Below are 12,646 nucleotides of genomic sequence, written 5' to 3' on the forward strand. Positions count from 1 at the left end.
AACTTTTCAAAGTTCTTAGTTATGCCCATTTTTGCATTCATTATACCATACCATCTTCCTCTGCTCTCCGGGGCCGGGTCGCGGGGGCAGCAGTCCGAGCAGAGTCCTCCAGACTTCCCTCTCCCCGCACACCTCCTCCAGTTCCTCTGGGGGAACCCCAAGGCGTTCCCAGGCCAGCCGGGAGACATAGTCTCTCCACCGTGTCCTGTGTCTGCCCCGAGGCCTCCTCCCAGCGGAACAAGCCCGGAACACCTCCCCAGGGAGGCGTCCAGGAGGCATCCGGAACAGATGCCCGAGCCACCTCAACCGGCTCCTCTCGATGCGGAGGAGCAGCGGCTCTACTCCGAGCTCCTCCCGGGTGACTGAGCTCCTCACCCTATCCCTAAGGGTGCGCCCAGCCACTCTGCGGAGGAAACTCATTTCTGCCGCTTGTATCCGCGATCTCATTCTTTCGGTCATGATCCAGAGTTCATGACCATAGGTGAGGGTAGGAACGTAGATCGACCGGTAAATTGAGAGCTTCGCCTTACGACTCAGCTCCCTCTTCACCACAACAGACCGGTACAATGACCGCATTACTGCGGACACCGCACCGATCCGCCTGTCAACCTGCCGCTCCATTTTTCCCTCACTCGTGAACAAGACCCAAGATACTTAAACTCCTCCACTTGAGGGAGCAACTCCCCCCTAACCCGGAGGGGGCAATCCACCTTTTTCCGACTGAGAACCATGGCCTCGGATTTGGAGGTGCTGATTCTCATCCCCGCCGCTTCGCACTCGGCTGCAAACCTCCCCAGTGCACGCTGCAAGCCTTGATTTGATGAAGCCAACAGGACCACATCGTCCGCAAAAAGCAGAGACGAGATCTCGCGGCCACCAAAGCAGACACCCTCCGTTCCCTGACTGCGCCTAGAAATTCTGTCCATAAAGATAATGAACAGAATTGGTGACAAAGGGCAGCCCTGGCGGAGTCCAACATGCACCGGGAAAAGGTCTGACTTACTGCCGGCAATGCGAACCAAGCTCCTGCTCCGGTCATACAGGGAACGAACAGCCCGTAGCAACGAGCCCCGAACCCCATAATCCCGAAGTACCCCCCACAGGATGCCACGAGGGACACGGTCGAATGCCTTCTCCAGGTCCACAAAACACATATGGACTGGTTGGGCAAACTCCCACGAACCCTCCAGCACCCTAGTGAGGGTATAGAGCTGGTCCAGTGTTCCACGGCCAGGGCGAAAACCGCATTGCTCCTCCTGGATCCGAGGTTCGACTATCGGTCGGATTCTCCTTTCCAGTACCCTGGCATAGACTTTCCCAGGGAGGCTAAGGAGTGTGATCCCCCTGTAGTTGGAACACAATCTCCGGTCCCCCTTCTTAAAAAGAGGGACCACCACCCCGGTCTGCCAGTCCAGAGGCACCGTTCCCGAACTCCACGCGATGCTGCAGAGGCGTGTCAGCCAAGACAGCCCCACAACATCCAGAGACTTGAGAAACTCGGGGCGGATCTCATCCACCCCCGGAGCCTTGCCACCGAGGAGTTTTTTGACTACCTCAGCAACTTCAGCCAGGGTAATGGACGAGTCCCCCTCCGAGTCCCCAGCCTCAGCTTCCTCTACGGAAGGCGTGTCGGAGGGATTGAGGAGATCCTCAAAGTACTCCTTCCACCGCCCGAGAACATCCTCAGCTGAGGTCAGCAGCGCACCACTTCCACTGTAAACAGTGTTCGTGGAACACCGCTTCCCCCCTCTGAGTCGCCGGACGGTTTACCAGAATCTCTTTGAGGCCGACCGAAAGTCTTCCTCCATGGCCTCACCGAACTCCTCCCAAGCCCGAGTTTTTGCCGCGGCGACTGCCAGAGCCGCGCTCCGTTTGGCCCGTCGGTACCTGTCAGCTGCTTCAGGAGTCCCATGAGCCAGCCCGGCCCGATAGAACTCCTTCTTCAGCTTGACGGCATCCCTTACTTCCGGTGTCCACCACCGTGTTCGGGGATTGCCGCCGCGACAGGCACCGGAGACCTTATGGCCGCAGCTCCGAACCGCCGCACCGACAATGGAGGAGCGGAACATAGTCCATTCGGACTCAATGTCCCCCACCTCCCTCGGGACCTGGTTGAAGCTCTGTCGGAGGTGGGAGTTGAAGACCTCTCTGACAGGGGCCTCCGCCAAACGTTCCCAACAGACCCTCACTATGCGTTTGGGCCTGCCAGGTCTGTCCAGCTTTTTCCCCTGCCATCGAATCCAACTCACCACCAGGTGGTGATCAGTTGACAGCTCAGCCCCTCTCTTCACCCGAGTGTCCAAGACATATGGCCGAAGGTCAGAAGAAACGACTACAAAGTCGATCATCGACCTCCGACCTAGGGTGTCCTGGTGCCAAGTGCACTGGTGGACACCCTTATGCATGAACATGGTGTTCGTTATGGATAAACCGCGACTAGCACAGAAATCCAATAACAACTCACCGCTCGGGTTCAGATCAGGGAGGCCGTTCCTCCCAATCACGCCCCTCCAGGTATCACTGTCGCTGCCCACGTGGGCGTTAAAGTCCCCCAGTAGAACGACAGAGTCCCCAGTGGGAGCGCTTTCCAGCACGCCCCCCAAGGACTCTAAAAAGGCCGGGTACTCTACACTGCCGCTAGGCGCATAAGCACAAACGACAGTGAGAGACTGTTCCCTGACCTGAAGGCGTAGGGAGACGACCCTCTCGTTCACCGGGGTAGACTCCAACACATGGCGGCTGAACTGGGGGGCTATTAATAAGCCCACACCCGCCCGCCGCCTCTCACCCTGGGCAACGCCAGAATAGTGGAGAGTCCACCCTTGATCGAGAAGAGTGGTTCCAGAACCCAAGCTGTGAGTGGAAGTGAGCCCGACTACATCTAGACGGTATCTCTCAACTTCCCGCACCAGCTCAGGCTCCTTCCCCGCCAGTGAGGTGACATTCCAAGTCCCAGAAACCAGAGTTGGTGCCCGAGGTTTGGGTCGGCCGGGCACTCGGCCCCGACCACCGCCCAAATCACAATGCACCGGCCCCTTACGGTCTCTCCGGCAGGTGGTGAGCCCACCGAAGATGCATTCATTATGATCAGTTTAATTTTACTGATTACAAAAATAGCACTAGCTTTTCCAGAGAGGTGTACGTCGCTTTGGAGAAAAGCGTCTGCTAAATTAATAAATGTAAATATAAATGTAAATATAATGTAGAGTGTCAGTTTTATCCACAGAATATTGCTTTCACTATTTTTAAGAATACATGAGAATTTTCACTCACACATATAAAGAACACAATTGAGAGGTTTAAACACCATTTATCAACAAAAAATTACATGGATATTCTCCACGTTCTACTATACGTGGATAAGTCAACAACAAAGATTCTAGAAGGCAGCAGAACATTCTAGAAAGCATCAGATCCTAAGAGGTACAGTAATATTCCGTACTTGGAACCCGGCACCAAAATTTGCTTTTGAAATTTTTGTTGCATTTTGTTATTTGAATTATTAGCACACACACACACACACACACACACACACACACACAGGGTCTTCTAAGGTCACCAGTTCACCTGGAAAACATGTTGAAAAAACTGTGAATGCGTTGCTATAATTGAAGACTAAACCCACTAATTATTTTTATAATAATGATACAGGATGTTTATTCCTTGATAGTGTTTTATGAAAGGGGCCACTTGCCAGCAGAATGACCTTCACTAGTGTCACATTGCAGATGGAAAACCAGAATGAGAGAAAAACTGCAGCTTCCCTTTCGGGGAAAATCACTGTTGCATCGGACTCTTGCACTGGGGACGGAAAGGTAAGGACTGAAGCATTTTGCAAATTTAATTTCTCATTTTACGTAACAGTGCTGCCATAGCAGTGTATTCAGGTAAAGCGAAGGAAATGCGGGTTAACAGTGGCTCAACATCACCTCCTGCTGGTGGGTACTTGGTACCTGTGGGAGTGCCAAGATGAGTCCAGCACAGGGTTCACAGCTGTAAGAGCAGGGCTGTGGACAGCTGCTGCCTGGGGATCCAAAGGTTGCAGGTTCAATCCCCACCTCCATCTGTAGTACCCTTGAGCAATGTACTTACCCTAAATCGCTCCAGTAAAACTACCCACCTGTGTAAATGGGTAAATCATTATAACACAGGTCATCGGTGTCAACAATGTGATTCCCTTGTGACGGCTGTCCCGTTCCGGGAGTGGACTGAAGGGAAGGGCAAAGGTGCAAAAACAGGAGAGTGTACAAGAGTTTAGTGAAATAGTCAGATACCCTGCAAGGTGTCAGCTGCATTTTGGCCGGATGCCTTCATCAGCATCACCAGCAACACTGGAGTCACTTCTGCTCGCCCAGGTGCTGTTCATACTCCAGGAGAACCTGACCAAAAATATCTGGTCAAATATAATGTCAAAAGGCTGTGAAATTGGAGAAAAAAACTTCTTCACCACACTGTGGACCTTTAGCAATGATACCTAATAAGTTATGCCTGAAATGGATGTAAATTGCAGCATAATACCCTGTTTTTACACAAAGTCAAAAGTACTTTAATAAAAAGGTGTTTGCGAAGGAATTTATCACGTGTTTTCAAATCGCTTGTTAGATGTCACTTTGATTCTTTAGCTGCTAACTGTATTATTTTACTTCCCGTTTTTTCTAAAATACCCTGCTCTATGGATGAGTCACAGTAAATTTCATTGGCATTATGAGTTGCCTAGGACAAAGTTGTCAGCTAAATAATGTTTAATAAAAGCAGTTATGTCCTGTTCTAATGTGAGCAAATCTAAATAATAGATTTATTCATAACTAGCAACTTAATCCTCACCTGGCAGTGGTTTTAATTTAATCCTGTCTAAGAAAAGGCTCCCATTACATGAGTGCTACCAAAGTAAAGGTAAGAATTATTTGTAAAATGCCAATTAAAATGTAATGCAATATGAAAACTAAAATAGATTCAAAATGTGGAGTAAAATTTGATTTTACGAAACATCAGCAAAAAATTATTGGTGTTAAAAAATTCTGTTTATAGTTATAATAACTGCTAATATTGTGTGAAAACATTTCTCCAGTAGGGGGCGTATTTCCTCTATGCAAACCTGAGAAGAGATTTTTTTTTTTTTTTTTGTGTATTTTTTATATTTAAAGGCTCACATATTAGTGTATGTGAATTATTTTATTTGTGATAAATGTGAAATATTGATCCCTGCAGTCTGAAGGCAATTTTGAGTAATGAAATCTAGACCCATATACTGAGTGATGCTACTTTGCAGGATCACAAGGGGCATGTGGTGCTGTGCTTAGAGGTGCCAGGTTCCAATCCCACTTCCTACTGTAGTGCCCTTGATCAAGGTCCTAAACTGATATGGTAAAAATTAGCCAGCTGTATAAATGGGTAAATCATTGTTAGTACCTTAGCACTGTAAGTTGCTTTGGAAAAACATGTCGAATGAATGAATGAATGTTTATGGTCACCAAGCCCATTGTTAGTAAATACAGCCATCTCTCTCTTCAGAGCACTAAGAGGTGGCCTGCAGAGCCCCAGGGCTTCCTGAAATACGAGCGGAGGAGGCTGCTGCCGCCGCCAGGCACGATTGCGAATCAGCAAACCGAGAAGCCTGGAAAGTTCCGGAAAAAAGAGCAGTCTGTTTTCCTGCAGTGGGAAGACAGGAGGGAGACAGACAGGCGTTGGGAAGCCTGCAGGCTACACACTAGCATTTGGTGCACAGGTTGGCGGGGGGGGGGGTGTTAAGTGTTAATCTGAGCAGACAGTTAATGCTCTGCACGCAGCACTAAATTATGACTCATAAAACGGGGGTCTGCATGTGGTGGATGCTTGGTGCGCTCTGACCGTGACATCCGCCGGCGCAGTAATTATTTTCTAAAAACAGCCAAAGCGCCGGACCCTCTCCGAAACACGGCTCACACACTCGCCTGGGCGTCTGTCGAACATCCAAGTGGCTCCACTTGTGCTTCTGTTTTAATTTCCGCTAACCCGAAACGCTCGACCCCAACGTCCATCAGCGGAAGACAGAGCAAGGCCCATTGCTGCGTATTAAGGGGCTCAAGTCACCTCTTTTGATTTATTTTGTTTGGTTAAAAAAAATGAGTCGGTCACCATGGCAGCAACCCCAACGACCAGAAATGTTGGCATTATTTATTTTTGTAACGCGCTGATGTCTATCCATCCATTTTCATTAACCGCCTCTCCTGAGCAGGGTGGCGGGGGTCCGGAGCCTATCCTGGAATTACTGGGTGCAAGGCTGAGGGAGGTGCTCCCTGGACGAGACACCAGTCCATCGCAAAGTAGCCCCACACACACACACACACACACACACACACACACACACAGAGAGTTTATTGCGCACCAGTATAGACAGACAGTGTGAGGTTTCATATAAATTATTCCACCCAACCTCCCCAGTGAAGACCTCTGCTGTGCAGTGATTTAATTTTAATAAAGATGATAAAGATAAAGAATAAAGATGCTTTTTGTGACAGAAGCCCTGAAAACATTCAACGTTTACTTTGGTTACATCCCTGGTAAAAACTTTTAGAACGGAACTGCAAATTTGTATTTAAAAACACACCAACCGCGATATTAATTTTGAAGAAATGGACGTCAAGGCAAACTTTAGTCCAGTTAATGGGAAAATACCTTTCCTGATTGACTTCATTATTACATTAATGCGTTACTACATACACGCGGTAAAACGGTCAGTCCCACGTTTGAACATTTTTTAAATAAATGTAAAAAAATCCATCTGCAAGCCATTTCAAAATGTAAAAATGTGGAAGCGATGTGTACTTTGTTTAATCTTTTTTCATCGTGTTTCTTTGTGTTGAAGTTTGCACCCCCAGTGATGCTTTTGGAGATGCTATGGATATGAAATATGGGATATGATGTACTGTTGGTGCTAAAAAATTCTATCTGTGGTTATAATAATCGTTTAGGTTGTGTTGTATGAAAACATTTCTCCACTAGTGTTTTGCATCTTTCTGCTTTTGTTTACGGTTTAGAAAAAAACAGTAGCCATTGTGAAAATGGCCTCCCTCCACCTGCCCATGGTTGGCACCCAATAGAGTCCTTCTAGAATGTTCTGTGCCCCACTTGGATCCACAGTGTTGTCTCTGCCGCTGAGTCCATCCATGTGGCTGGTGGTTGTTCTCCTCTTCTTTTTTCCTCCAACTTCCCCAGGTATTACAATCTTCTCGAGGTGGTTATTACAGTGTGCACTCTTGAAAAACTATGGTATTTCTAGTACCTGCCCCGGGTGTTTTTCCAGAACTTTCCAAGGGTGTCCAAAAGAACTACACCAGAATGGACACCACAAGGTATTAAATAATACCGCTTTACAGTAAACGTATTCATTTGGCAGATGCTTTTCTCTTCAAGTTTGCTCAGTAGCAAACAGGGGCTACAAACCCGAACCCACAACCTACAGTTAGATTGTTAAAACCATAGTTCAGCTTGGTCTTATTTCCAGGGTGATTGCTAATAAAAAGAATTAAATTACATACAAAGCAGAAACACATAAATACAGGGAATATGGGCCAAAACAGGGTACGGGCCCTGGATCTCATGGACTTCACACTGTGGCGATTGCGGCCCGAAGTCAGAATGACGTCCAGCTGCAGTGTGTGTGGGAGGAGAAGCCACGCACTTGTGACCGGTCATGTGTCCCTTATGTTTTCCGATGACTATTATCCTTTCTCGCCCGAGACGAGGTGCAACGAGTGCGCATGGCAGCCCTTCCGGAAAAAACAGGGGTCTTTCCTCGAGCTCCCAGCTCACCTTCCGCCCCGTGTTGCCCGCGACCATCGGCCGCATGTGATCCGACCCTCATTCGACGCGTTTATTACCGCCCCCCCCCTTGCGTCCGAGGCCTCCTGGCTGCTTCCTGGTGAAAATGGCCAGTATGGGCATTATGGGATGTATCAGGGTGGGGCTCCAGGCCTGCTTTTCATAAAAGGGCAGGATTATGGGGGTTAAAAGGTGCCCCCCGTGCCGCCTCCTGCCGAGCCCACGGCCCACCGCTTCACTGGGCATGCTCACATCTGGAGTTGCGCGCGAGACCCTCGTGTGCCCCGTAATGGGGTGCGAAGCTGAAAAACTCCTTCGGCGTCACTGCGGTCCCCCACGGAGAAACACTCACCACATGGTCTGGATTAAAGCAGGATAATTGTTTATAATTACACGCATTAATAAAGCATTAAAATAATAATAATACTACTGATAAAGTGATCAGATTAAATAAATGTATAAAGAACTCACATATAATTGCTCAAAATGTTTTTTTTCCTGAAAATGTATCAGTTGCATTTACAGGTATTATAATTTTTGTGATTATTATCATCATTTACAGAGCCAAAGCCGTGCAACTAATATGTGAGTTTGATGACATGAATTAGATAGATAGATTTATTTTCTTGATCCCACAAGGGAAATTAGTCTTAAACTGTGTACGTTTTCATCATAATGTTTATGCTCAACTTCTGTTTCTCACATGATGTACAGAGAACTGCAGGACGCTCTTACTGCATCAGTTCAGTCCAGCTGCCTTGATCAAGGGGAGAACAGCAGGACTCGATTCATACCTGCAACCTTTGGGCTACGTCGAGGGAGCAGCAGTAACCACTACGCCCCCTGCTGACCGTTACGGATCCATCCGTGTCGCTTTAACCCTGCGACACCCCCGCTTCCCCAAACGCCGCACGCGAGCTGGGTCTCGCGCTGCACGTCAGAGTGCGCGAGCGGAGGAGGGGGCGTCTTTTCCCCTCCTCCTCCTCCTCCTCCCGCCCCTCCTCCTCCTCCTCCCCACAGGCGCGCGGCGCAGCGCAGCGCTCGAGGTTGTTCCAGAAAAAAAGAAGCGTGCGCGTGACGACGGGCGCGCGGTGAGAAAGGGGAAAAGGGGAAAGGCACGGAGAGCGTGCCGGTGTTCGCGAGCTCGGCGGTGTCACGGTGCTTCCGATCAAACGCTTCGATGAATTATTCAGCCGGCGGCGCGCACACTGCTGCGGGTGCGCGGTCCTCGTGACGTACGTACGTACGAACGAGCGTGCGTGCTTGGGGGGGGAGCACCCCATGGTGGACCGGAGAGGAAAAGGAAAAGGACGGTTTTTTGGCCCAGTTCCGATGCGGCGGCGGCTGCCGGAGGCGGCATAGGCGCGCGGCGGAGCGCGTGGTCATGCAGCGGCGGTGCGCGAGCAGGCATCCACACGACTCGCCTCACCAGTGGACGGAGCGCTCCGGCTGCTGCTGCTGTCGCTGCTGCAGAACCAACCACCGCCGCACCGGCGCCGGCCGGACATGATGATGATGAGCTCAACTCAAGTTGTGTGTAAATGGTAAGACGCACGAAGCTGCAGTCAGTCAGTGTGCGCGGGCTGGGAATGCACGCGCTGAGCGTCGTCAGTACTGAGCGGTGTTCGAGTGAGGCGGCGGCGGCAGGAGCCCGCGGGTAGCGCTCGCCTCGCTCGCGCGTGTGCCCCACTAGTGCGCTTGCCAGTTGCGTCGAAGTTGTGTCAGCTTTGGGTTTGGCCGGCGTCTCGCGGGGGAACGGATGCGGGTTTCCGCGGCGCCCAAGACAAGAGAGGCCGCGCGGGACGATAGCAGCAGGAGCAGGAGCCGGAGCAGGAACGCGCGGCGGTGAGGGGCAGGCTGATTCGAGGCGCGCGTGCTCCGCTCCGCTCCGAGTCCGTTCCCCTCCCCTCCGCCACCGCCACTAACAAGAAGTCGAGCAGTCACCAGGCTCCCTCCCCCGTCGACATGGCTTCGTTCCCCGACTCGGACCTGCAGACGTGTCCGCTGTGCAAAGAGCTCTGCGGCTCCTCGGCGCCCATCTCCTCGGGCTCCTCTACCTCGTCCTCCTCGTCGCAGACCTCGAGCTCATCTACCTCGTCCTCGCGCCGCCTGCACGTGCTGCCCTGTCTGCACGCCTTCTGCAGGCAGTGCCTGGAGAGCCAGCGGCACCCCGGCGACCCCCTCAAGCTCAGGTGTCCCACGTGCGACCAGAAGGTGTCCATCTCCGAGTCGGGCGTGGACGCCCTGCCCTCGTCCGCCTTCCTCTTCAGCAACCTGCTGGACGTGGTGGTGTCCTCCTCCGAGGAGACGGCCAAGAACGGGTGCCGGGCGGCGGGCGGAGGAGGAGGTGGCGGCGGCGGCGGCGGGTACCAGCGTCCCCACGGCGGGCTGCTGCGCCCCCACCGCCTCGGGGACCCCCACTGCAGCTCGTGCGACGAGGGGAACCCCGCCAGCTCCCACTGCCTCGACTGCCAGGAGTTCCTGTGCGACAACTGCGTGCGCGCCCACCAGCGCGTGCGCCTCACCAAGGACCACTTCATCGAGCGCCTGTCCGAGGGCCTGTCCCTGGGGGGTCGCGTCCCCGCGCCCGTCCCGGCGCCCCTCTCGCTCTCGCAGGCCTTCCACTCGAGCTACTCGCTGCTGCCCATCTTCCAGGACCGCGCCAGCTTCTGCCAGCAGCACGACAACGAGGTGAGCGCGCCCGTCCCGCCGCCGCCGTCGAACCCCGGGCCGGTTTCGGTCACGCGTGTGCCGCCAGAGGGCGCGGTGGCCGGAGCCGCCGCCGCCGCCTTCCGCTCGAAGCAACTGCGCTCGAATCCCACCTCCTGCTCTAGTACCTTTTGCTGGGGGCAGTTGGTAACGTGGTGGTTGGAGCTGCCGCCTTTGGGTCCGAAGGTCACGGGTTCGATTCCCACCTCCAGCTGTAGGACCCTTGAACAAGGTACCTTAGCCTAAATTGCTCCAATAAAATTACCTAGCTCTATAAATGGGTAAATAATTGTAAATAATCATTGGGAGTCGCTTTGGATAAAAGCGTCCGCTAAATGAATAAATGTAAATGGGTCCATTCCATAAATAAGAATACTGATAAAATGAATATAAATGAATTTGTTCTTATGTACTTATGGTTTTAAATCTCTTCCAGTCAAAGGTTTTAAAAACAGGTGAGACAGCTGTCGGGGTCTGAAGACAGTACTCCAGCGCTACGGACACGTACGTGTGTGTGTGTGTGTGTGTCCGCTGCTGACACGCGCACTAAATATTGCATGAGTGAGGAGTCATGAATTTGAAATGAGGCGCGTGGGAAAGTGTCACGGTGCGACGCACTGGACGTACGGCAGCTGAGAGCGGCCAGAAAACGCTGGACGGGGCGTGAAGAATGGAGGCCCGCTGTGGTTCGTAGTAAGAGCTTGCGGGAGCGTTTCTTTGTAACTGGGTGCAGTTTGGTGCGCGCGCGCGCGCGTGTGTGTGTGTGTGTGCGTGCGTGCGTGCACGCAACGTGTCACTGGTTTCACCTGGGTCTGCAGTCTACGTGTTGCGTCCGGTGTTTGTTTGGAATCCTCCCCGGGTCCTGGGCTTGGTCGACCGGGAACCTTGTAACTTTCCATCAGCGCACACTGTGTGTGTGTGTGTGTGTGTGTGTGTGTGTCTGTCTCTCTCTCTCTCACACACACACACAGAGACGCTGTAGTAGTCCTTAATACATTTACTCCCAGGTTAATTCAGTGATTAATCTGTGAGATGTTGCTTCCTCTTGATCCATAAGAATGTAATAGTATTACTTGAAGCACAAACAGTAACTTGGATGGTCACCATATGGCGTCAAGTTCACGTTTCCACCCCCCTCGCTCTGTCCACCACGCGCACACGCGCGCAGCAGGGGGCTGGGCATCTGCTCTTACTACAAAGTCCCAGTGGCGTGTTTGCGCTGGGATTTTCAAGGGGTGGTGTTGGGTAGGGACAGGCAAACCGTGTCGCGTCCCCTGTTTCGGCGTGGGCCGAACCGCTGCTTTGTCCGGGACTTAAACCTTGTTCATGTGGAATTTAATATTGTTTTTCTCCTCGTCGTTGCATATGTTGATGAGTTTAGCTGCTGCTTTCCTCCAAAGTGTTAGAGCGTTACGCTACTTGGAATTATTTAGCCCTTTATAGAGCTGGGTGCGTACCTTCAAGTGTACGACCGGGGGCGGTGGGATTCGAACCTCTCCAAAGGTGTGGCTGCAGCGCGTGCTGTCGTCATGTCGGTGTCCCAGCATCGCAGCCACAGGTGCGAGTACACGGTTAAAGGCCGTGCTTTTGCAGAACGTCCTCTTCTGTCAGTTATTGTTTAATGCTCTGTGCCCATTTTTTGCCTTTTCGGTTTATGCGTTACGCATAAGTGTGCGTTCTAGTTAGTGGCGCGGGTCACGCCTCCGGCCAGGACCGTTCCCACGATGCGCGAAGGTCCCCTGACTACCGCCTAAGTGATAACCATCTGGTCACTTTTTATCGTTGTGACCACCCCCCCCCATCCCGAAAAAGCATTTTTCAATAGCGTGTGTCGGGGTGTGTTCGTACATGTGTGCCGTGGGCTTTGATCCTCGCCGATGCGTTCCTTATGGGAGAGTGTGGATGGTGCGCAGGACGCCCTCGGAAAACGCAGACAAGTCGTTCATCTGGAATCGACTCATTTTCAAGTGTGAACTTGTGTGTAAATTGTCATTTGTGAAAGTGTGTGTGTGTGTGTGTGTGAGAGAGAGACTGGGGAGGCTTCTGAGGTGCAGTGTTTTACTATAGTTTATAACTGATACGCTGCTGTTGGCTCGTGTCTTTTTTTTCCTCCCCTCCTCTGCATCAGTGCGAAGGT

The 12,646-nt window shown here is 51.7% G+C and overlaps 1 protein-coding gene across 1 annotated transcript in view; it reads left to right on the plus strand.

The window, feature by feature from the left end:
- Window positions 1-9,085: 9,085 nt before the first annotated feature.
- Window positions 9,086-12,646, plus strand: part of LOC108919322 (E3 ubiquitin-protein ligase TRIM71-like) — a 35,766-nt gene continuing 32,205 nt past the window's right edge. The window contains exon 1 of the mRNA XM_029248372.1: window positions 9,086-10,491. Within this exon, the coding sequence (XP_029104205.1) occupies window positions 9,766-10,491 (726 nt within the window). The 5' untranslated portion in view covers window positions 9,086-9,765. The remainder of the gene's footprint in view (window positions 10,492-12,646) is intronic.

Source organism: Scleropages formosus, chromosome 23 (genome assembly GCF_900964775.1).
Source record: "Scleropages formosus chromosome 23, fSclFor1.1, whole genome shotgun sequence".
Classification (NCBI taxonomy): Eukaryota; Metazoa; Chordata; class Actinopteri; order Osteoglossiformes; family Osteoglossidae; genus Scleropages; species Scleropages formosus.